Source organism: Macaca nemestrina, chromosome 5 (assembly GCF_043159975.1).
Source record: "Macaca nemestrina isolate mMacNem1 chromosome 5, mMacNem.hap1, whole genome shotgun sequence".
Lineage (NCBI taxonomy): Eukaryota > Metazoa > Chordata > Mammalia > Primates > Cercopithecidae > Macaca > Macaca nemestrina.
This window is the reverse complement of record NC_092129.1, coordinates 70693334-70720404: the sequence shown is the minus strand read 5'-3', so window position 1 is coordinate 70720404 and position 27071 is coordinate 70693334. Positions and strand designations below refer to the sequence as shown.

The window sequence follows — 27071 nt, the reverse complement described above, 5'->3', positions numbered from 1 at the left end:
CAGAAGTAGATGGCACTGTGCTTCTTGTATAGCCTGCGGAACCGTGAGCCAAATAAACCTCTTTTCTTTATAAATTATTCAGCCTCAGGTATTCTTGTATGGCAATACAAATGGACTAAGACACATACAGATGATAACAAAAAACAGCCTTATTGCTGATATGGAGAAAGTTTGAGTGGTCTGAATAGACATCAAACCAGCCATAACATTCCCTTAAGCCAAAGCCTAATCCAGAGCAAGGCCCTAACTCTCCTTAAATCTATGAAGCCTAAGAGAGGTAAGGAGGCTGCAGAAGAAAAGTTTGAAACTAGCAGAGATTGATTCATGAGATTTAAGGAAAGAAGCCATCTCCATAACATAAAAGTACAAGACAAAGCAGTAAGAGCTGATGCAGAAGCTGAGGCAAGTTATCCACAAGATCTAGCTCAGATCATTGATGAAGGTGATGACACCAAACAACAGACTTTCAATGTAGGCAAAATAGCCTTCTATGGGAAGAGGATGCCATCTAGGACTTTCATAGCTAAAGAGGAGAAGTCAATGCCTGCCTTCAAAGCTTCAAAGAATAGGCTGACTCTCTCGTTAGAGGCTAATGCAGCTGGTGACTTGAAGTTGAGGCCAGTGCTCATTTAGCATTCTGAAGATCCTAGGCCTCTTAAGAAATATGCTAAATCTATTCTGACTGTGCTCTAGAAATGGAACAGCAAACTAGATGAGAGCATATCTGTTCACATCATGTTTTACTGAATATTTCAAGCCCACAGTTGAGACCTATGGCTCAATAAAAGATTCCTTTCAAAATATTACTGCTCGTTGACAATGTACCTGGTCACCCAAGAACTCTGACGGAGATGTACAAGGAGATGAACATTGTCTTCACACCTACTAACACAGTATTCTTTCTGCAGCCCATGGATCAAGGAGTAATATTGACTCTAAAGTCTTATTATCTAAGAAATATACTTCATAAGGCTATAGCTGCCACAGAGAGCGATTCCTCTGATGGATCTGGGCAAAGTAAATTCAAAACCTTCTGGAAAGGATTTACTGCTCTTGATACCATTAAGGACATTCATAAGTCATGAGAAGAGGTCAAAATATCAGCATCATAGGAGTCATCTATGAGATGACTCTGAGGGGTTCAGGACTTCAGTGAAGGAAGTAACTGCAGATGTTGTGGAAATAGCAAGAGAACTAAGATTAGAAGTGGAGCCTAAAGATGTGCTGAATTGCTGTAATCTCATGATCAAATTTGAATGAAGAGTTGCTTCTCGTGAATGAGGCAAAGAAAATGATGATTGAGATGGAATTTACTCCTAGTGAAGATGCTGTGAACATTGTTGAAATGACAAGAAGCATTTAGAATATTACATAAACTTAGATGCCAAAGCAGAAGCATGATTTGAGAGGATTGACCCCAATTTAGAAAGAAGTTCTGCTGTTAGTAAAATGTCATCAAAAATAGCTCACGTGCTACAGAGAAATCTTTTGAGAAAAAAAAGAGTCAATTGATGTTTTCAACCACATTGTTGTCTTATTTTAAGAAATTGCCACAGCCACCCCAACCTTCAGGATTGTGATCAGCAGTAACCATCAACATTGCAGCAAAACCCTCCACCAGCAAAATGATTATGACTTGCGGAAGGCTGAGATGATTGTTAGCACTTCTTAGCAATAAAGTATTTTTAATTAAGGTATCCATGTTGTTTTTTAGATATAGGGTTATTGCATACTTAATAGACTACATACTTAATAGACATACTTAATAGTCTATGCATAGTATAAACATAACTTTTATATGCACTGAGAAACCAAAAAAAATTGTGTGACTCATTTTATTGTGACATTTGCTTTGTTGCAGTGGTCTCTGAGGTATGCTTATATCAATTAAGAATGTTGCCACACAGATTGAAGAGCTACATGAGGAAGGTTAGACTACCTGAGCTGTAAACTCTTCAATCCTGTGCTTCCATGGCTCTCAAGCTTCCAGACCTATAATTCGATTAATTCTACACTTCTGTGTGTGTGCTTGAAATGAGATATTTGATGGTAAGCTCTTCAGAGCCACATCTAAGGAATTATATTTACCAAGGAAATTTATAGTGTCATCCCAGAACATGAAGCTCTGAGAAACCTCATTTCATTTCATATTTCCTACCTTTCCTGCTTACCAATAATAAAAATATCTACTGATACATTCATAATTACATTAGTAAGTATATCTTACTAATATAGCAGATAAATCTGATCTTAATGCAAGAGAAACAGTGTTTATCTTGGTACGACAAACAATGTAATCTATAGAAAAATGTCCACAAGATGCTGCCTCCCAAGGGACTGATTCGCATTATTAGAAGTATAGCACATCAGGAGATGTGGTTTCACATTGGACTGCAAACAGAAAGTGAGTATTTCTACGTGAAGACCCTTCAACATCTCCTATACCACAAATGACATAGTGGAGAGAACGAAATCAAAGAGAAAACTGATTCAATGAACCTTAAGCAGAGAGAGGGAGAACTGTGTGATCACTTAGCCGTAGTCAGCACACCACCGACTTTACTGGAAGAAAGCAAGCCTTCTATAGAAATCACTCAGTGTGGTCTCCATTCTGAAGCTGACACCCTGAGTAACTGCAGTAAGTTAGACTAAGGGAGTGACACTGACCCTGAAGGAAGATGTGAGCATCTGACATAGACCAGAGTGCAGGACGGGGGTTTTGGAGTCAGATAGCCCTGGTTTCAAGTTCCCCTGTACCACTTACCAGCAGGTTAACTGAAGCGAGTAACTAATCTCTCTGAAATTTGTAGACTTTGCTATGATGACTCAATGAGCTGATTTAGATCATTTGACCCGCACAGCATTTTGCACCGTATTGAAGTTCAACGCATCGTGTCCATTTCCATCATCAGGGTTACTGCTCCAGTGTACGGGTTCCATCAATCCTATGCTGTTGCCATCAGGCGCTAAAGAACCCTCTAGGAATTGTCCTATGTCATGTTTCTCAAACTATTTTCAGCATCGTCTTTCTCTCAACTAGAAGTCTTTCTGGGAAGAACAAATAAGGGACAAATGTGTTCGAATCAAAGGCAAGAAGGTCCTCTTGCATCTTCACCCCATCTGGACCCAAGGGTGCTCTCCAGAGCCTTGAGACTCAGCAAAGTGCGACTTTAAAACTGCTAATACATAGATTGCTGAAATTTGCAGGGGATACCTGCCATGCCAAGATTCTGGTGTCCAGAGAGAAGAAAGCAGCTGAGAGCCCTCCTGCACTCTATCAGATCACAGAACTTAGCTTCAGAAGCTTATTTAGGTGTCAGTGCATACGACACCACCAAGCTTTTTTCTAACTAAATTTAGATAAATTAATTCAAATAAATTAACATTCCAATCTGACTCATTCTTGGGAACATCAAATGCCAGTGCCTGAGTGAACATATGTGCCACACCAAAACGGTAAACTTGTGCTGTTTTTCACACCAAAAAGTCTAAACAATAAATAAGCCTTTCTTTCTCTTCTTTTCTTTTTCTTAGGGTCATTCCTTAACATATACCTGATATTCTATGGGACAAAATGCACCAGATATTTCAACACTAGAGTTGGCCAGTCGGGGGGTGAGGGGTGAAGAATACATACCTTTAAACAAAAAAGGCACTAAAGCACAACATAGTTAAAGAATAAGCTGCATGGTTTTTAAAAGTAAAGCCATAATGCTCTAAAAGAGTTAATTCACTCCCCAGGGACAACTATGTGTTGATTTCACCAGAGAGACATTTTTGTTCCAAAATTAAACCAAATAGAAGCCAGAAAGTTCTACACTGAAGAAAGAGCCACTTTGGTCACTTAAAGTCCAGTGCCTTTTAGACATAAACTCTTTTCCAATTATTCAAGCTATAAATTTCACTTGGGGAATATGTAAGTTATCAGGTACTAGAAAGTATCGACCAAATCCTCCTTCCCTCCTGTCGGCATGTGTGGCCAGCACTGTGACTGGCTAACCCTACCCCTCCTCCTCTGTTCATCTCAACTTTTGAGTTAAATTAGGTCCCCGCAAAAAAAATATGTTGAAGCCCCCCAGTACCTCACGATGTGACCTTCTTTGGAAATCGGGTCTTTACAGTGGTGATGAAGTTAAAACCAGGTCCTTAAGGTGGACCCTAATCCAAGATGACTGGGATCCTTATAAGAGGGGAAATTTGGACACAAAGACTGACATGCATAGAGGAAGGCAATGTGAAGACACAGGAAGAACACTATCCCTACAACAAAGAATGCAATGCCTGAGGCCAGCAGAAGCTAGGAGTGAGACATGGGACAGATTCTCCCTCACAGCCCTCAGAAGGAACCAACCCTATGGACACCTTGATCCCAGACTTCTCATCTCCAGAACTGTAAGGCAAGAACTTTCTATTGTTTAAGCCACCCAGTTGTGGTACTTTGTCATGGCAGCCCCAGGAAACTCATATAACTAGAGAGGCCGGAAAAGCTGAAACTTCCATCTGTTCACTCTCTCAGATGCTCCTGTAGCCTGGAGTGACCATGCAGCATAATTTTGGACAATGAAATGTCCCAAATGGAAGTGTGCTGGTGCTTCTGGGGAGATGTTCACTTTAGTAGGTGGCAGGGTTAAGAACAGAGCAGGAGAATGATAATCGGGCTCTGAGATCAGAATAGGGAGGAGGGGGCTGTGGAGCATATCTCTGGTCCTTTATAGCAGAGGTCACCAGACTTTTTGGCACCAGAGACTGGTTTCGTGGAAGACAATTTTTGTGTCAGAATGAAACTGCTCCACCTCGGATCATCAGGCATTAGATTCTCATAAGGTGCATGCAACCTAGATCCCTAGCATGCCCAGTTCACAACAGGGTTCATGTTCCTATGAGAATCTAATGCCACTGCTGATCTGACACAAGGATAACTCAGGCGGTAATGCTCGCTCGCCCACAGCTCACCTCCTCCTGTGCAGCCCAGTTCCTACTAGGCCATGCACTGCTGCAGGTGCACAGTCCGAGGGTTGGAGACCCTTGCTTTATAGCATCAGGTGGAGTCCCCACAGCTCCCACAGAGCCCTTGGACTGGACCAGCAAAAATCTCAAGGGAGGAAATAAAGCCTTAGGTGTACTTAAAGCAGAACAGGAAAAATGTCCAGACAGAGGTTTGTGAGCTTGTATTAATTTGTCTTTAATTTGGAAAAAAATGTAGAAATTGGCACGGTCATGTCCTTTCTATGCATAATCGATTATCATTCAGATGATTACACAGTTAGGAAACACCTGAAAGAAATAAAAAAAGAAGGAGGAGGAGGAGGAGGAGGATGAAAACAAAATTGCCTCAAAATTCTAAAGTAAAATCTGAAAATGTCATAACTTTCTATCATTGTGCAAGAAGTCATTATTTCATAAACAACTGCTATGGTGTCCTGAAATTCCAAGGCTAAATAACATCTAAATACTCATTTAGAATTCGTGGGAACCTGACAGTAGAACATTCCTCTAAGACAGTGGTTTTCAACTGGGGGCAATTTTGACCCCCGGGGGACATTAGGCTGTGTCTAAAGACATCTGTGGTTGTCACAAACTGGGAAGGGGAGTGCTACTAGCGGGTAGAGGCCAAGGACGCCACTGAAAATCCTGCAATGCACAGGACAGGTCCCCACAGCAAAAAAAATTATCCAGTCCAAAATGCCAATAGTTCTGAGGACAAAAAACCTTGCTCTAAGATACAGTAAAGCTTCTAAAAAGAAGATTAAATCTTGCCAGCAGCAGAAATGCAAGGAACAAGTAGAAATGACGTGCTGTAAAAGTGTGGGTGGTGTCCTGAATTCTACTGAGAACTGCAAACACAGGAGGGGAAAAATGGGTAGCACAGGAGTAAAAGGCAAGCAACGTTCGGGAAGCAGGAGCCGGCCTGAAGCGGAGAATCTGCCAAGCTGAGCCTGAACCCGCCGTTGAGCCTTCACATCAGTATTACTCAGCCACTGACTTGTTTGCGTAGCCATGGCAGCTGGCAGGGACATGCAGCCTCCTCAACAAACAGCTTCATCAATTCGTAAAGCTCCCATTCTTTAGAAACATTTCTAAGACAATATATGAAATCCATTTTCTCCTGATTTTACTTGAAGATGAGTCACACAAGACACCAGCTATATGCTTGATTTCAGGCTTTTAAATAGGGAGAGCAGCTATTGAAAAAAATTACAGGGTAGGAATGGCAGACAAAGGCACTAAAAAGACTCTGAATCATTCTAATTTTTATGGGGAGTGGGAGAAAGCACACCCAGCTTAACCAATTTACATCATTTGGCTTTAGAAAATAAACATATACATCATGCTGATAATTGTGTGCCTTGTTTCACATGCAGGGATTAAAGCAGTTTTAGGAAAATACTTGGAAATATAGAAGTGGAAAGCAATAAAATGAAATGGCAAAAAAAAAAAAAAAATTAGCTATTGAAGTACAGATGCTCCTCGACTAATGGTGAGGTTGTGTCCCGATAAAGACGTCGTAAGTTGAAAGTTTCTTTAGTCGGAAATGCATTTAATACACCTAACCTATCGAACATCACAGCTTCACCTTCCCTACGTTAAAAGTGCTCAGAACACTTACATTAGCCTGTATTTGGGCAAAATCATCTAACAGAAAGCCTATTCTATAATGAAGTATTGAAAGTCTCACGTAATCTGTTGAACACTGAAAGTGAAAAACAGGATGGCTGCATGCACACTCAAAGTATGGTCTCCACTGAGTGTGTATCACTGTCACACCATTGTCAAGCTGAAAATCTTTTTAATTGCATATTCATGAGCTGGAAATCGTCTGTATATCTACTACCATTTAAGAGAAATGACTTAATGAAGCTTATTTCCAAACCTATAAATGATTTTCTTTCCCAATCAAGTATCTCCATGTAAACTGAGTCACAAGAAAAACTAAGTTACTCGCGGAGGCCTCTACACATTAGCGTGGAGGACAGCCAAGGAGCACTCGACATTTTATCTCCACAAAGAGATAGAAAATGCACTTGGCAGCCGGGCACAGTGGCTCACACCTGTAATCCCAGGACTTTGGGAGGCCGAGGTGGGTGGACCACAAGGTCAAGAGATCGAGACCGTCCTGGCCAACATAGTAAAATGCCATCTCTACTAAAAATACAAAAATTAGCTGGGTGTGTTGGCACATGCCTGTAGTCCCAGCTACTCAGGAGGCTGAGGCAGGAGAATCACTTGAACCTGGGAGGCGGAGGTTGCAGTGAATTGAGTTTGCACCACTGCACTCTGGACTGGGTGACAGAGTGAAACTCCATCTCAAAAAAAAAAAAAAAAAAAGAAAAGAAAGAAAGAAAAGGAAAGGAAAAGAAAAGAAAAGAAAAGAAAATGCGCTTGGCTAAAGGGTCCACTAAGGTTGCTCCTAGAGTATGCGCGAATTTCTGAGAATATATATATATATTTTTTTTGAGATGGAGTCTCACTCTGTCGCCCAGGCTGGAGTGCAGTGGCATGATCTTGGCTCACTGCAAGCTTGAATTTCGGGGAATTTTTAAAGGGAATTTACTATCACTAAAGGAAATTGACAAATGCAACCCTGAACTTTGAGTTAGTGATTCTTCTGAGTTTTTTAGTAACATTAAAAGATGGAAAAATGCATTTTCTCCTTTCAAGCAAGCACAACAGCAATAGAAGAAATAGTTCATAATGGAATTATACAAGGACTTTGGAGATCATTGACTTTAAAGCCTCATTAACTAGGACTTCTATAATTTGGGTTTGATGATAATTTAACCAAAGCCTGGGCTGAAGTGGACTCTGCTAGGTAAACCTTTATAGAAAAAGAGAATCCTTGATAGTAGAAACAAAATGACAGAGTTAAACAAGCCTCAATCATATATGTGAATTAAACCATTTTTCTCCATGGGTTAGATAGGGCCCCTAAAAAACTGTTCTAGGCACCAACACATTATGGAAAAGAGGAGAGAAGGAGGAAGAAGGAGAGCAACAGCAGCAACAGTTAATATTTATTGTTGTGACTTGCCAGGCAATGAGTTAAGATCTTTATAACAATTTTTTTCATTCAATACATACATGAAACAATAACCTGATCAGCCAGATACTGTTACAGGTCTAGGAACCTTTATCTGTAATTCCAAGATCCAGGTTTTTTCATAAGTCATTTACTGACAAAGCTTGACCTGACCTGACCCAGCTGGGCAGCAAATCCTGACCCAAAAAGACAAGAGGCTATTTATGGTCTTCATTTATCCCACTTAGTGTTGCTGGCGGGCTTTGCTGCAGACCTGTGAATGTGACTGACGGTAGGGAACTGTCCCAGACACCACAGTGGAGGGCCGTGCAAGCCTGCCCTCTGCATTACCTTTCTAAGTTCTGAAAAATTCTGAGCTCAAAAACACACTGGGCCCAAAGAATTTCAGATGAGAGGTCATGGAACCTGTGCTAACCCCTTTCTGCAGATAAGGAAACAAAATCTCCGAGGCCGTATCTCAGAGAACCTGCCCAAGCTCACATGGCCAGTGAGTGAATACACAGCAGAGACGGGATTCAGCACCAGGCAGGTCCAACTCCAGAACCTGCATCATAGTTAGATGTGGCTTGTGGGACTCCCATGCCTTTCTATTGAAATGGAAAGTAATACAACCACATTTAAATGATACTTTTTTTTAGAGACAAGATTTGCTTTGTAGCCCAGGCTGGAGTGCAGAGACACAATCATAGCTCACTGCAGCTTCAAACTCGTGGGTTCAAGAAATTCTCCCACTTCAGCCTCCCAAGTAGCTGGGACTTAATTTTTATTTTTAGTAAAGAGAGGGGTCTCACTATGTTGCTCAGGCTGGTCTCAAACTCCTGGCCTCAAGTGACTACGTTGACCTCCAAATGAACTGGGGTTATAGGCCTAGGCCACCATGCCTGGCCTTAAGTGATGCTTTTAGCTAATTGAGATAAGTCACTGATAAGGTTTGGCTGTGTCCCCACCCAAATCTCATCTTGAATTGTAGCTCCCATAATCCCCACATGTTGTGGGAGGGACCTGGTGGGAGGTAATTGAATTATGGGGGTGAGTTTTTCCCATGCTGTTCTTGTAATAGAGAATAACTCTCAGGAGATCTGATAGTTTTATAAAGGGCAGTTCCCCTGCACACTCTCTCGCCTGCCACCATGTAAGATGTGCCTTTGCTCCTCCTTTGCCTTCTGCCACGATTGTGAGGCCTCCCCAGCCATGCGGAACTGTGAATCCATTAAACCTCTTTTTCTTTATAAGTTACCCAGGCTCAGGTATTTCTTATAGCAGTGTGAGAATAGACTAATACAGTCACTGAGCATGCTAAATGAATGAGCTCACTGTTCTTAAGATGTCTGTAAATAGCCATGACCCACTCACCTGGTCCCTGCTTTCTTCCTGGCTGCCCATTTCTCGAATCTTCTCCAAAATGGTGTCCTCAGTGGACCCAGTCGTGCCCAATCTGCCCCTAAGGAGGGCTGCAATTTTCTCCCTAAATGAGGAGTACTGGCTTTGTGAGGCTGTAACTGCATCCCGACTTGCCTTCAGACTCTTCTCCAACTCAGAAGAGCTTTTCTTCAGGAGGCTCAGCTCCTGCTTTGAGGCATCCCAGACCTGCTGGCCAGCAAGCAGCCTTTCTTGGAAGATCTTAACTTCCCTTTCAAGAGCTTTTTTTGCTTCTACAGCACTGAGCAGGTCCTAAAATGATTACAGAAAGTGAAGACAATAACATTAGTAGTCAACAGGGTACACCTGCATTTGCTATAGCAAATTCATTGACTTTGCCTGCTAATGACTACAAGGGGTTGGGTTAATTACTTCTTCCATTTTTAACTCCAAGTTCCCTATAGTCTCCTCATAAAGTTATTAAATCCCAGTGGTATGTCAGGAAAATTTAGGTGTCTTAAAAACAGAAAAGGGGGCCCAGCGCGGTGACTCACACCTGTAATCCCAGCATTTTGGAGGCCGAGGTGGGTGGATCGCTGAGGTCAGGAGTTCGAGACCAGCCTGGCCAACATGGTGAAATCCCACCTCTAGTAAACAAAAATAAAAAAATTAGCCAGGCGTGGTGGCACACACCTGTAATCCCAGCTACTCGGGAGCCTGAGGCAGGAGAATCGCTTGAACCCAGGAGGTGGAGGTTGCAGTGAACCGAGATCACTTCACTGTACTCCAGCCTGGGCAACAGAGCAAGACTCCATCAAAAAAAGAAAAAAAAAGAAAAACAGAGAAGGGATATAAAATATAAAATCTGGGCCGGGCGCGGTGGCTCAAGCCTGTAATCCCAGCACTTTGGGAGGCCGAGACGGGCGGATCACGAGGTCAGGAGATCGAGACCATCCTGGCTAACACAGTGAAACCCCGTCTCTACTAAAAAATACAAAAAACTAGCCGGGCGAGGTGGCAGGCGCCTGTAGTCCCAGCTACTCGGGAGGCTGAGGCAGGAGAATGGTCTAAACCCGGGAGGCGAAGCTTGCAGTGAGCTGAGATCCGGCCACTGCACCCCAGCCTGGGCGACAGAGCAAGACTCTGTCTCAAAAAAAAAAAAAAAAAATATATATATATATATATATATATATATATATAAAATCTGGGTTAGAAAAAGGAAGGAAACTTTGACACATAAGCCTTTTCTGTGTGGAACACTGGAAAGAGTTAATAAAAACAAATCATTGGATAACATATTAGTAGATTCAGTCCATATATAGAATATGTTTATAGAACTATCTTTCTCAAGCTTGGTGTATATGGAAATTGATTTTTAATAAACAGTAAGCTCTCAGAGTCCTAGCTAGGCACTAACAATTATTTGAATAAAGATGCCCCTTTAATACTATTTTAAATAATAGAGGAATATTCTCATAAAAACATCATTGCATAAAAATATTCATTGACTTCCAATATTCACTGCATATCCCCTTGTCTCATAAAGACAAAATTAATGCAGAAAGAACCTGAAGAAAGGAAACAGAAACAACTAGCCATTTGGTAGGTGGGAGGATTAAAAGTAGAGGGAAAGTATCATACTCAGAAGAATAATCTTAAAGAATATAATATGGGCTGGGCACAGTGGCTCACACCTGTAATCCCAGCTCTTTGGGAGGTCAAGACAAAAGATCACTTGAGCCCAGGAGTTGGAGACCAGCCTGGGCAACTTGGTAAACCCCCATCTTACATAAAATAAAATAATTAGCCATGCATGGTAGCATGTGTCTATAGTCCCAGCTCCTTGGGAGGCTGAGATAGGAGGATTGCTTGAGCCTGGGAATTCGAGGCTACAATGAGCAGTAATTGCATCAGTGCGCTCCAGCCTTGGTGACACAGCATGACCTTGTCTCAAAATAACAACAACAAAAGAACATAACATGTGAAATTAGTTTCAGAAAAGTAATGAAGGATATAAAGGTTACCTGTGCACTTAATTCTATTTATCATAATCTAGAATGGCCCACAGAGGCACCAAAGGAGCACCTTTTTTTTTTTTTCCCAAGATGGAGTTTCGCTCTTGTTGCGCAGTCTGGAGTACAATGGCGTGATCTTGGCTCACCACAACCTCCGCTTACTGGGTTCAAGCAATTTTCCTGCCTCAGCCTCCCAAGTAGCTGGGATTACAGGCATGTGCCACCATGCCCAGCTAATTTTGTATTTTTAGTAGAGACGGGGCTTCTCCATGTTGGTCAGGCTGGTCTTGAACTCCCGACCTCAGGTGATCTGCCCGCCTCGGCCTCCCAAAGTGCTGGGATTATAGGCGTGAGCATCTTTTAAATTGATTTCTTAAAATTATTTGTTAACATCAAGTTCCAAAATACATGAATTCACATTAAGAAATATTCAGCAGCGTGTTAACTAGCATTGCTATAGTATCGCTGCCTAGTTAACTGGTTTAAAAAAATTATTAAAAATCGTATGTTAGAGGTAAAAAGCACTAAAAAGAAACACAGTATCTTTAAATAACAGACTACATCTAAATGAGCTGATAACATTTCAGGCTGCCAGTTAAAATGCAATCATCTCTTTTGCATTAGAACTGGGCTTTAAAAGAAATTTCTCTCCATTAACAGCTGGAAACAGGCAAAAGGATAGCTTGAAACACTAGTTCCTATTTTTTATAGGAAACGTAACATCTTATTTTTTTTCATTATGGTGACTTTTTTAAAATCAAGGGAGCCTCAGGCATCAATTTGAAAGAAAAGTCACAGAGTAGATATGTAGTTAGAGAAGCCTGCCCTTTTCAGAGATGTAATAACTCAACTAATTATGGAATCTATTTTGTAAAATGCCTTTTGCTTTTCAAGGTCTTGGTTTCCCCTTTCCTTTGCTAAACTAGTTATCTCTATAGAGAAGCCTCACTGTTGCTGCTAATTAAATGACAGTACTTAAAGTAGAGTCAAGGACACTTTATCACAAATTCAGTATTTTAACAGTTTACAGATTTCTCTTCAGATCATAATACAATAGCTTCTCACTTGCTCAATTAGAGTAACTAGTATCAGTAATGGTGATAATAAATTGGGTGCATATTTTACTTGGAAACTATGGTCGATCCTTGGTATCCTTGGGGAATTGGTTCTAGGACCCCGGAAGATATCAAAACTGAGGATGCTCAAGTCTCCCATATAAAATGGAATAATATTCTCATATAAGCTACTCACGTTCTTCTGTATACTTTAAATCATCTCTAGATTACTTGTAATACCAAATACACTGTAAATGCTAGGTAAATAACTGTTATGTGTTATTTTTATTTGTATTATTTTTATTATTGTTTTGTTATTTGTATTGTTTTATTTTCCAAATATTTTTTTATCCACAGTTGGTTGAATCCACAGATGTGGAACTTGTGGATGCAGAGGGTCGACTGCATAGTCTGCTGTGTCGTTAGAAAACTGAGGTCCTAAATTCAGTGATGCCAGGATGGAAATTAATCCTAATTGCTTTAGAATTCCAAAACCATATGGAATATTATATATTCACTAAAGACCCTCAAAATACACAAAAAATATCTCAGATGCTTGTGACCTTTGGAGTTACTGTCAATTTGGAGTCGACGACTCAACTGGCAGCTAACACCACAAGACCAATAAACACAATTAAAACATTGCAACTATGAGGAATTTTTCTACCCCAATATCATTATTGTTCCACCGACTTCGAGAAAAGGGCCAAAACAATCTTCTCTTAACAAATCCAAAGAACTTTTTCTTTTTAAACCTAGGCATCAACATTTATGTCTAGTGAAAATCCCAAAATAAGTTTGTGCTCACAGAATACAGTGCTGCCTGTAAGCAGGTTGGGTTTCTGTTTTCCAGGCACATTCAGCTCAGTGAACACTGAGCTGTTTCTTGTATCAAATGCAGGACTCGAGAGCCGGAGTGACAAGGCCTTGGGGATGGCCGCTCCTTTAGTGCTCTGATTAAGTGCTGCAGGATTCAGGGGCACAGGGCTGATCTTCTGGAAATAAATGTCCTCAGACTGCAAATGCAATTACTTGTGCAGCTATCAGGAGAACGCCACCAGAGTGGAGTCTGGTTCCATGGCTACCTCAAGGATACGCCGAAGCAAGCGGCATGAAATCATGTGACATCAGTACCACTGGCCAGGACCTGGGGATTGCTGTCAGACCACACTGACATACAGGACAAGAAACAAGTGGCTTCCTGTGAGCAAAAGCAAGACTGACCTCCACAGTCTTGTGGGGTCACAAGAGAGCAGGCCCTATAGACTGTGATGGGGACCACTTAAAAACTTTTTATAATTAAATCTTTAGGTTCAGTCTGACTCGTGCAACAAATGTAAAATGATCCTTTCAAAATTACTTTTAACAAAAACTTTTATAAATAGTATGATCATGGCACTCAATTTACCTTCCCATTTAAATATGTGAGTCTGCATCAAGTAATGAAACCATTCAAAGGTTTGTGTTTTTTAAAAAACAATTGATTCCTGTTCTGTTGCTATTTTATGGATTTAGACACACATGAGATCAAATTGCCACTCAAAAGTACAATGATTATCATCAGGACGGAGAACCTCTGGCTTGAGCTTAATTCCTTCAATCCTAGATCAATTTTATAAAATAAAAAAATCAGTTGGTTAATTCTACCTACTGCAGTTATGATTAACAAAAAAACTCAGAAATTCCCCCAAACAGGCAGTCTTATACATTGCTGTGGAAGTGTGAACAGGTATAATTTTGGTATAAATTGTTGGCATAAATGCATAACAAAATTTAATATGCACGTATCTTTCGGCCCTGCAATTCCAGTCCTGAGAATGTATCTATAAGAAAGGTCACTAAATATAGAAAATGAGGAATATGCAGTTATCCCATTATAATATAGCAAAAGACAAGCTACTACATGAATATCCGTTGATATGTAACTTCTTAAATATGAGACATCCGTACTATAGAAAATGATGTAGTCTTGAAAATAAATGGGGCAGTTTTTTATATACCAATATGAACGACTCTCCAAGATACAGTTAGTGAAGAAAGTGAGGTGTCTAATAGTGCATCTATACAAATAACAATGGTACATAGTACAGTACCATTTGTACCTTTATGAAAAGAATATCTCTAGAAACATGCACAAGCAACCACCAATTCTCATCACCTCTAGAGAAGGGAACTGTAGCCAGGGGTCAGAAATGAAAGGAAGATGTGATAGAATACTGGCAACTATGAAAACACCAGGGAATTTTAGTCCATTTTAAGTGTTGAGTCAACAGTGATATGAGCACAAATATATACACGCACATGCACACACACATTCCCCCCTCCCAAACTTGGGCTGCATTCACAAAAGTAAAGTATTCAGAATCAGAGGGGTGATATCCTGCTCTATTTCCTTTGAATTACACCAAGCCTGAAGTCTGGCCTTCAGTTCTGGGATTCAAACTTTAATACAGATAAAACCCTCCTTGGACAGCACTATTCAAATTTACAATCTGATACCACTCCTGCACCTGCTGTTCCCAGTCCCAACAAGATCGTTTCAGAAATTGAGGGTAAGAGATTAGCAATTTCTACAGCAAGTTGACACTGATGCAACATCTAAATACCATAGACTCCTTTTTTTTTTTTTTTTTTTTTTGAGACAGTCTCACTCTGTCATCTAGGCTGGAGTGCAGTGGCATGATTTCAGCTCACTTCAACCTCTGCCTCCTGGATTCAAGCGATTCTCCTGCCTCAGCCTCCCGAGTAGCTGGGGTTATAGGCGCGTGCCACCATGCCCAGCTAATTTTTGTATTTTTAGTAGAGATGGGGTTTCACCATGTTGGTCAGGCTGGTCTTGAATTCCTGACCTTGTGACCCGCCTGCCTCGGCCTCCCAAAGTGCTGGGATTACAGGTGTGAGCCACCGCGCCCAGCCTGTACTCCATTTTTGAAAGAAGTATGAACCATTTTGAACGAAGTATTGTTAGACTCGTGTGGTAAGTGGCTAGTGGTGAGAGTTGCCTATCTGTTATACACTGAAGGAACATGCTACAGATGTGATAATTTAAGGCTGGTTTGCCAACTGTAATCTAAATAAGTATATAAAATCCAGAACCCATTTCTTTCCTCAAAAGAATTTCATCACATTTAAACCTAACTATACCTTTACAAAATAAACTAATAGAACTTTTGAGACCAACCTGGGCAACATGGTGAAACCCGTCTCTATCAAATATTTTTAAGAAAAAATAAACAGAAAAAGAAGGAAAGCTGAAATTACAATAGTTTAATTTGAATTCAAGGTACCTACAAATATATTGAGCTTGTTGAAATTGCTTTAAAACCTATTCTCAACAAACCTCTGTTAGATTTGTTTTCTACTGTAAGTATCTGAAAAGTAAAATATAAAAACAGTTTCCTAGGGACCAGGCGCAGTGACTCATGCCTGTAATCCCAGCACTTTGGGAGGCCGAGGCAGGCTGACCACCTGAGGTCTGGAGTTGAAGACCAGCCTGACCAACATGGAGAAACCCCGTCTCTACTGAAAATACAAATTAGCCAGGTGTAGTGGCACATGCCTATAATCCCAGCTACTGAGGAAGCTGAGGCAGGAGAATCACTTGAACCCGGGAGGCAGAAGTTGTGGTGAGCTGAGATTGCACCATTGCACTCCAGCCTGGGCAACAAGAGCAAAACTCAGTCTCAAAAAAAATAAAAATAAAAATTCCTGTACAACAGGCACTGAAAGCGACATTGTCACCAGTCCAACCAAGATTACCTAAGTGAACCAGCAAGAAGCTAGCTCATTGTCACAAACTTTAAATACTAACATAAGCAGTATTCATTCAAAGTGTGTATGCAGAACTTTAATGCAGGGAATTCTGGTCATAATAAAACTCATGACTAAAGAATAACAAAAGGAAGGCTATGAGTATACTAGTGATACTAGTAACTCATTACACTAATCTCCTACATACAACGAAGACTGTGCACAATTTGGGTAATTCTATTATTTCTCCCATGTTTATTCTGATTTCCATTATTGAAATTTAACTTTATGTCTGTGGCTTCTAATACTTAAAAATTCGAACTTGTGCTTGGTGTATCTTATTAAATAATTTTTTCTATTAATTCATTTTATAGAATTTAAATAATTTTTTTCTATTAATTCATTTTATTGTATTTTGTAGAAGTATTTGTCAGCAATGGACTGGAAATAAAGACAAAACTATTCTTCCCCAAAGATAGTTTGAAAAAAAATGCACATTCAGAGTTTAGGAAGGAGAATGGCAAAAGTCTTGAAATCATGTTCTAAGAGGAAACGTTAAAAGAACTGGAACATTTATCCTGCAGATGTATTTAAATGCTTGGAAGACTCATGTAGAAGGAGGATTAGGTTTCTCCTTCTCAGGCCCGTGAGCCAATAGAATGGAACCTTCAGAGAAACATTTTACTTCAAATTGAAGAAGACCCTCTCCAAATCTGAGCTTTCCCCATGGCATCATCAACTGTGGAAAATTAGAATCCAGCTTAAGTTTGAAATTCTCAACACTGACCAAATCAGTACTAGCTGACAACAGATTTAGCTGCCCAAGAGGCCAGTGTGTTCCTGGGCTTCACGACAGCCCTGCAGACACTCGCCCTGAACTGATCAGACGGTGCTTGGAGGACCATCAACAGTTCCCATCTGGAAATTGCAAAAGGGACACAGCAAAATGGAATGTGCTCAGCATCACATGCTGAGATTAGACCCCTAATAAAAATAGTTATAGAATCATGTTATTTAACATATGGATTTAACTGATTTTAAATTTTTAGAATGAACCTAAAGACAAACTACTGAAGACTTAGTTACAGCTACAGAATAGAATGTAAACTTGGACAAGGCAAATACAATAATATGATAAAAACCAGGAAGTATTATAGAAAGAAAAGGCTAAAAAATAAGAGGCATTAGAAATTCTCAAGGGGTGGGGCTTCAAGATGACGGACTAGAGGCATCTATCAGCTGCCCCCCGACAAAGAAGAATAAAACAGTGAGTAGATAATCACAGTTTGAATAGATCATCAAAGACAGAACATTGGAATTCAACAGAGAACTGACAGGAACTCCTAGGGCAAGGAAGAGAGGGAAGAGAAGCAGCCTGCTTGGTTGGCCAGGGCTGGCTGGGAGCACAGAGAAGCTCCCCAGTGCAGGGAAAGGGGAGCGAGAGACCTGCAGCGTCCATATTCCCATCATGTATTCCTCCAGTCCCAGCCACCAGAGAGCCCCTCACAGGCCCAGAGACCAACATAGGAAGCTGTCTGCAGACCGCACAATGGCATTGCTCCAGAGAGGGAGCTCAGACTGAATCCTAAACACCCCCCTGAGTCCTAGGCAGCTACAGCAAGATGCCATTTTGAGAGCCAGCCTCCACCAGACATCACTCTGCCTTGGGGCCCAACAGCCCCCGCATCTCCACATCCCAGGAGCCCCACTGCCATACCCCACCTGCAGCTGCTGCTTCAGCTGGCTGTTGCTGTCAGGGCCAAAGCCAAGCCACTGCAGCAACCCCAGCCCACTAACAGCAGGCCACCATCTCACATTTACAAGGGTCCCAAGGACAGGCTCCCCAATGCATAGGTGCCAACTGGGGCCAAAGCATGTGCTCCGCAGCTGCCTGCCTACAGCTGCAGCCACTAAAAGCAATCCCACCTTCTCCAGCAGCAGGGGCCCACTGCAGCTACCACCTCCTCCATCAAAGCACTCCACCAGGAGTCCAGGAATCACCCGACCCTTGCACATCACAGCCGGTGCTGATAGGCACCACCAGGGAGTCTGAGGACAGGCTCACCTGGATTTGCTCTGCCCCTACCCCCATCCCAGAGCATGAAAACACCATCCGGGGACTTGGGGATTACTCTGCCACATCCACCATCATTAGCACCCGAGCACTTCTACCAGGGACCTGAAGATGGACTCACTCACCCTGTTGCTACCACCACAGATGGCACCATCCACACACACAACCTGCAGGGGCAGGGCCTGACCTGCCCAGCCATCACAGCCATTGCCAACACCAGCACAGACAGCTTGAGAGCCAAAGCATTGTCCCATGACTGCTATTATGATAGCCCATGCCACACTGCTGCCCAGGGACCAAAAGACCCACCTGCCACTGCCACTGCCAGTATAGACCTGCCGACACCTCCTAAGACCAGTGCAAGCAAATGCCACCCTGGGGCCTAAGGACAGGCACTCTTGGCCCACTGCTGTTCCCACCAGGGCCTGAGGACTGGCCCACCTGGTACCCCTGTCCCCAACAAAACTTCCCACAACTCCACCAACAACCACACCCTAAGCTCCTGAGGAAATAACAGACACCAATGACACTATTTACAGCTAAACAAATTAGGAAACTGCACTGCTGCACACACCCAAAATCAGAGCCAAAGTGTCCTACCCAACCAACATCATAGATGCATCTCCAGGAAAACATCCTCCCCTACAAAAGCAAACCCAAAATATTGGAAGAAGTGACTGTCACACCAGATGCACAGATGCCAACATAAAGACACAAGAAACTTGAAAAAGCAAGGAAATATGATGCCTCCAAAGGAGCGCAATAGGACTCTCCAAGATGGCGGACTAGGGACATTGCAAGCCAGTTCTCCTCAGAAAGAAGATCAAAGTTACTAGTGAATGGACAAATTCTGAATGGAAAACTGAAGGAAATGAATCAGGACCTGTCAGAGTGCCCACAGGAAGAAGCTGGGTTGCAGAAAAAGAAAGCCGCAAGAGCCTGGCAGAGATTGACCCCCGAGAAGCTCAGAGCCCTGCAGAAAGGGTAGGTGGGAGGATTTCTCTGCTCCACTCACCTCTCTGACAATCCCTTGACTCTTAAACTGCTGGTGAGCCCCTCTGCCCTTGTGATCCAGGGCAACACTATTGGGAGCAATCTGAGAACTTCCCAAGTACAGAGAACTTAGTGGCCAGCTCACGTAGGCATACTCACACTCCCCTCACACCTGAGCTGAGACCATGGGCGTCATACTGGTCATGCACCCATAGTGGGAAACGGTCCTGCCCAGGGACTCTTCACCCCTGAGTCACTGCACCACTAGATCTCTTGCAAACATTCCCCACAACTCATTCAGACTTTCACAGGTGCAGGGGACTGGTAGGCCCCAAGGAGCTGCTGGATCCCTGGAGATTTAACCCTCAACATGGGATACCTCTAAGGGAGAGGGAGCACAGCCCACCAAATCCCTGTTGGGACAAAGGAAACACAGGTAAGGTGCCAAGTACTAAAGGAGGCAGTCCCATAGCCATGGAAGATACATAGAGAGGGGTCATCTGCACCCCACTTATGCAGTTATGGACACAAGAGTGGTTCTTCCCACCAGGGGCCAGTGAGCACATACTTGGACACAGTACTTTTTGTGCTCTTCACAGTGGCTCTACCATGCTAAAAGTGAGCCCTATGCTGCTCAGGCTTTTACGAAGGGCAGAGACCACCTCCCCTTCCCTACACAGAATGGAACCATCCCGGAAATGGAGGACAGACAAACCATGAAGGTACCTGCTCTGGTCTGGGGGAAGAGACTCTCCCCTGAGCCCATTTTGGTGGTAGTCATCAGAGGGGCATACTTGTGGCCTGCAGTCACATTGTGGCCAAAAACCAAAGGACTAAGCCATTATGAAATCAAAGTCACAAGCCCTGCAACAGGGATTTGAGAGGGAAGCAAATCACATTTCTGCTGGCTCAGGTCAAAGAGCAAGGATACTCCCCAGCCCCTCCCCTAAGGCTTTAGCATACCTACACCCCAACACCATCTCTTCCCACCCACCCCTCCTCAAAAACACGTCAAGGCACCTGCTTTCACTGGACATCAGCCTACCTGCCAGCTCTTACTCTTAAGCAACATTAACTGGACTGCAGTTTCAACTGCACTACCAAATACAAAATCTACTACCAGAAGGGCTTAGTGCTAGTCCACAAAATAAGCCCCCCAGGACCTCTGCACCCCCAGTCCTACAGAAGATAGAATACCTAAACAGGAGAAAGAATTTCAGATCTTGACAACCAGTCCTTCTAATTAGTTCTTACAGCCAAAATACAGCCCCCTGAAAGCATCCAGAAATGAAGCCAAATGATCACACATAACATATATCACAGCCATACCCCTAAGAGAAAAAAAGAATTTAAAAAAGAAAGTCCCATTCAAACAATAGCAAATTCAAAAATAAGAAGCAACATCTCCCTGAGAGGAGAAGGACTGATTGCAAGAACTCCAGCAGTACAAAAAGCCAGAGTGTTTTGTCACCTCCAAAGCATTGCACTAGCTCTCTCACAATGGATCTTAATCAGAACAAAATATCTGAAATGAGAGATAAAGAATTCAAAATATGGATTTCAAGGAAAGTCAGTAACATCTAAGAGACATTTGAAATCCATTATAAAAAAAAAAAAACCAGAAAAATGATTCAGGATATGAAAGATTAGATCCCATATTAAGAAAAAAAACAAATAGAACTGTTCAAATTGAAAAAAAATCACCAAAGTAATTTAAAATAATGTTAGAGCTTTAACAATAGTCTACACTAAACAGAAGAAAGAATTTTAGATCTTGACAACCAGTCTTTCTGATTAACCCAGCCAGACATAAATAAAATTTTAAAAATAATTTTAAAAATGAACAGAGTTTTTGAGAAATATGGCTTTGACCAAATCTTCACAAACCTTCAACTTATTGGCATTCCTGAAAGAGAAGATGAAAAAGTAGTATACAACTTGGAAAACTGATTTGAGGGAATAATTCAGAAATTTTTCCCTAATCTTGCTAGAGAGATTGACATCCAGGTTCAAGAAATTTAAAGAACTCCTATGAGATAGTATATTAGAAGACCATTCCCAAGGCCTATAGTCATTAGACTATCCAAGGTTAGTTAGAAAGAAAAAATCTTAAAGGCCCCTAGAAAAAAGGGCAAAGTTACCTATAGAGGAAAACCCATTAAATTAATGGTAGACTTCTCAGTAGAAACTTCACAAGCCAGAAGAGATTGAGGTCCTATTTTCAGCCTCCTTAAAAGAAAAAAATTGCCAGCCGAGAATTTAATACAAAACTAAGCTTCATGAATGGAGAAATACGGTCTTTCCCAGACAAGCAAACACTAAGAGAATTTATCACCACCAGACCAGACCTACAAGAAATGCTCAAAGGAGTTCTAAACATGGAAATGAAAGAATAATACTTGAGACCATAAAAGCACACATAAGTACAAAGTTCACAAACCCTATGAAGCAATTATACAATTAAGACTACAAGGCAGGCCAAGATTCAAATTCAGGAAATACAGAGAACACCACAAAGATACTCCTTGAGAAGAGCACCTCCAAGACACATAATTGTCAGATTCACCAAAGTTGAAATGAAGGAAAAAATGTTAAGGGCAGCCAGAGAGAAAGGTCAGGTTACACACAAAGGGAAGCCCATCAGACTAACAGCAGATCTCTTGGCAGAAACTCTCCAAGCCAGAAGAGAGTGGGGGAGAACATTCAACATGCTTAAAGAAAAGAATTTTCAACCCAGAATTTCATTTCCAGCCAAACTAAGTTTCATAAGTGAAGGAGAAATAAAATCCTTTACAGACAAGCAAATGCTTAGAGATTTTTGTCACCACCAGGCCTGCCCTACAAGAGATCCTGAAGGAAGCACTAAACATGGAAAGGAACAACAGGTACCAGCCATTGCAAAAACATGTCAAAATGTAAAGTCCATCAATGCTAGGAAGAAACTGCATCAACTAGCGTGCTAATATCATAATGACAGGATCAAGTTCACGCATAGCAATATTAACCTTAAATGTAAATGGACTAAATGGTCCAATTAAAAGACACAGACTGGCAAATTGGATAAAAAGTCAAGACCCATCAGTTTGCTGTATTCAGGAGACCCATCTCACATGCAGAGACACACATAGGCTCAAAATAAAGGGATGGAGGAAGATCTACCAAGCAAATGGAAAATGAAAAAAAGCAGGGGTTGCAATCCTAGTCTCTGATAAAGCAGACTTTAAACCATCAAAGATCAAAAGAGACAAAGAAGGCCATTACATAATGGTAAAGGGATCAATTCATCACAAAGAGCTAACTATCCTAAATATATATGCACCCAATACAGGAGCACCCAGATTCATAAGGCAAGTCCTTAGAGACTTACAAAGAGACTTAGACTCCCATACAATAATAATGGGAGACTTTAACACCCCGCTGTCAACATTAGACAGATCAATGAGACAGAAAGTTAACAAGGATATTCAGGAATTGAACTCAACTCTGCACCAAGTGGACCTAATAGACATCTACAGAACTCTCCACCCCAAATCAACAGAATATACATTCTTCTCAGCACCACATCACACTTATTCCACAATTGACCACATAGTTGGAAGTAAAGCACTCCTCAGCAAACGTAAAAAACAAAAATTATAACAAACTGTCTCTCAGACCACAGAGTAATTAAACTAGAACTCAGGACTAAGAAACTCAATCAAAACCACTCAACTACATGGAAACTGAACAACCTGCTCCTGAATGACTACTGGGTACATAACAAAATGAAGGCAGAAATAAAGATGTTCTTTGAAACCAATGAGAACAAAGCTACAACATACCAGAATCTCTGGGACACATTTAAAGCAGTGTGTAGAGGGAAATTTATAGCACTAAATGCCCACAAGAGAAAGCTGGAAAGATCTAAAATTGACACCCTAACATCACGATTAAAAGAACTAGAGAAGCAAGAGCAAACACATTCGAAAGCTAGCAGAAGGCAAGAAATAACTAAGATCAGAGCAGAACTGAAGGAGACAGAGACACAAAAAACCCTCCAAAAACTCAATGAATCCAGGAGCTGGTTTTTTAAAAAGACCAACAAAATTGATAGACTTCTAGCAAGACTAATAAAGAATAAAAGAGAGAAGAATCAAATAGATGCAATAAAAAATGATAAAGAGGATATCACCACCGACCCCACAGAAATACAAACTACCATCAGAGAATACTATAAACACCTCTATGCAAATAAACTAGAAAACCTAGAAGAAATGAATAATTTCCTGGACACTTACACTCTCCCAAGACTAAACCAGGAGGAAGTTGAATTCCTGAATAGACCAATAGCAGGCTCTGAAATTGAGGCAATAATTAATAGCCTACCAACCAAAAAAAGTCCAGGACCAGACAGATTCACAGCCGAATTCTACCAGAGGTACAAGGAGGAGTTGGTACCATTCCTTCTAAAACTATTCCAATCAATAGAAAAAGAGGGAATCCTCCCTAACTCATTTTACGAGGCCAACATCAGCCTGATACCAAAGCCTGACAGAGACACAACAAAAAAAGAGAATTTTAGACCAATATCCCTGATGAACATCGATGCAAAAATCCTCAATAAAATACTGGCAAACCTTATCCAGCAGCACATCAAAAAGCTTATCCACCATGATCAAGTGGGCTTCATCCCTGGGATGCAAGGCTGGTTCAACATACGCAAATCAATAAACATAATCCAGCATATAAACAGAACCAAAGACAAAAACCACATGATTATTTCAATAGATGCAGAAAAGGCCTTCGACAAAATTCAACAGCCCTTCATGCTAAAAACGCTCAATAAATTCGGTATTGATGGAACGTATCTCAAAATAATAAGAGTTATTTATGACAAACCCACAGCCAATATCATACTGAATGGGCAAAAACTGGAAAAATTCCCTTTGAAAACTGGCACAAGACAGGGATGCCCTCTCTCACCACTCCTATTCAACATAGTGTTAGAAGTTCTGGCTAGGCCAATCAGGCAAGAAAAAGAAATAAAGGGTATTCGGTTAGGAAAAGAAGAAGTCAAATTGTCCCTGTTTGCAGATGACATGATTGTATATTTAGAAAACCCCATTGTCTCAGCCCAAAATCTCCTTAAACTGATAAGCAACTTCAGCAAAGTCTCAGGATACAAAATCAATGTGCAAAAATCACAAGCATTCTTATACACCAGTAACAGACAAACAGAGAGCCAAATCATGAATGAACTCCCATTCACAATAGCTTCAAAGAGAATAAAATACCTAGGAATCCAACTTACAAGGGATGTAAAGGACCTCTTCAAGGAGAACTACAAACCACTGCTCAGTGAAATAAAAGAAGACACAAACAAATGGAAGAACATACCATGCTCATGGATAGGAAGAATCAATATTGTGAAAATGGCCATACTGCCCAAGGTAATTTATAGATTCAATGTCATACCAATAAGCTACCAATGACTTTCTTCACAGAATTGGAAAAAACTGCTTTAAAGTTCATATGGAACCAAAAAAGACCCCGCATTGCCAAGACAATCCTAAGCCAAAAGAACAAAGCTGGAGGCATCACGCTACCTGACTTCAAACTATACTACAAGGCTACAGTAACCAAAACAGCATGGTACTGGTAGCAAAACAGAGATACAGACCAATGGAACAGAACAGAGCCCTCAGAAATAATACCACACATCTACAGCCATCTGATCTTTGACAAACCTGACAAAAACAAGAAATGGGGAAAGGATTCCCTATTTAATAAATGGTGCTGGGAAAATTGGCTAGCCATAAGTAGAAAGCTGAAAATGGATCCTTTCCTTACTCCTTATATGAAAATTAAAACCATAAAAACCATAAACCATAAAAACCCTAGAAGAAAACCTAGGTAATACCATTCAGGACGTAGGCATGGGTAAGAACTTCATGTCTAAAACACCAAAAGCAACGGCAACAAAAGCCAAAATTGACAAATGGGATATAATTAAACTAAAGAGCTTCTGCACAGCAAAAGAAACTACCATCAGAGTGAAGAGGCAACCTACAGAATGGGAGAAAATTTTTGCAATCTACTCATCTGACAAAGGGCTAATATCCAGAACCTATAAAGAACTCAATCAAATTTACAAGAAAAAAACAAACAACCCCATCAAAAAGTGGGCAAAGGATATGAACAGACACTTCTCAAAAGAAGACATTCATACAGCCAACAGATACATTAAAAAATGCTCATTATCACTGGCCATCAGAGAAATGCAAATCAAAACCACAATGAGATACCATCTCACACCAGTTAGAATGGCAATCATTAAAAAATCAGGAAACAACAGGTGCTGGAGAGGATGTGGAGAAATAGGAACACTTTTACACTGTTGGTGGGACTGTAAAGTAGTTCAACCATTGTGGAAAACAGTGTGGCGATTCCTCAAGGATCTAGAACTAGAAATACCATTTGACCCAGCCATCCCATTACTGGGGATATACCCAAAGGATTACAAGTCATGCTGCTCTAAAGACACATGCACACGTATGTTTATTGTGGCACTATTCACAGTAGCAAAGACTTGGAATCAACCCAAATGTCCATCAGTGACAGACTGGATTAAGAAAACGTGGCACATATACACCATGGAATACTATGCAGCCATAAAAAAGGATGAGTTCGTGTCGTTTGTAGGGACATGGATGCAGCTGGAAACCATCATTCTCAGCAAACTATCACAAGAACAGAAAACCAAATACCACATGTTCTCACTCATAGGTGGGAATTGAACAATGAGGTCACTTGGACACAGGAAGGGGAGCATCACACACCGGGTCCTATTGTGGGGAGTGCGGAGGGGGGAGGGATAGCATTAGGAGATATACCTAATGTAAATGATGAGTTAATGGGTGCAGCACACCAACATGGCACATGTATATATATGTAACAAACCTGCACCTTGTGCACATGTACCCTAGAACTTAAAGTATAATAATAAAAAAAAAAAGTAAAAAAGAAAAAAAGAAAAAAAAAAAGAAAGTTCCCTCATGGGGAGGGGAGAGAGGGAGGGTGACAAGGGCTGAAAAACTGCCTGTTGGGTCTTTGCTGAGTACCTAGATGATGGATTCATTCGTACCCTAACCCCAGGGTCACAATATACCCATGAAACAAATCTGCACATGTACCCCCTGAATCTAATTATAAAATTTAAAAAAGACTACAAAGCACTATAGTCAATAATAATTTAACTGTACATTTTAAAATAACTAAAAGAATATAATTGGATTGTTTGTAACACAAAGAAAAAATACTTGAGGGGATGGATATCACTATTCTTCATGATATGATTATTAGACATTGCATGGCTGTATCAAAATATCTCATGTACACCATAAATACACACACCCACTATGCACCCACAGAATTTTTTTTAAATTTTAATAAATAAAAATTAAAATTTTTTTACTTTAAAAAAGGACTACAAAGCAACTAGTTTACAACACTATGACAGAAACAAAAACTCACATATCAACAGTAATTTTGACCATAAATGGCCTAAATGCTCCACTTAAAAGATGTAGAGTGGTAAATTGGATTAAAAAACAAGACCCTACGTTCTCTTTCCTCTAGAGATCCGTCTTGCATGTAATAACAGACACAGGCTTAAAGTAAAGGGATGGAGAAATATCCATCACACAAATGGAAAACAGAAAAGAGCAAAAGTTGCCATTCTTGTATCAGATAAAACAAAATTTAAACCTACAACAGTAAGAAGAAAAAGAAAAGAACTACATGATGAT

General features: G+C 41.0%; 1 protein-coding gene across 2 annotated transcripts in view; it reads right to left on the bottom strand.

Annotated features, from left to right (window-relative positions):
* LOC105489040 (coiled-coil domain containing 170) overlaps positions 1-27071 on the bottom strand; it is a 137393-nt gene that overhangs the window by 39060 nt on the left and 71262 nt on the right. For both annotated transcript variants that reach the window (XM_011753619.2, XM_011753621.2), the window contains exon 5: positions 9392-9709. In XM_011753619.2, coding sequence (XP_011751921.2) covers positions 9392-9709 — 318 coding nt within the window. The remainder of the gene's footprint in view (positions 1-9391; positions 9710-27071) is intronic.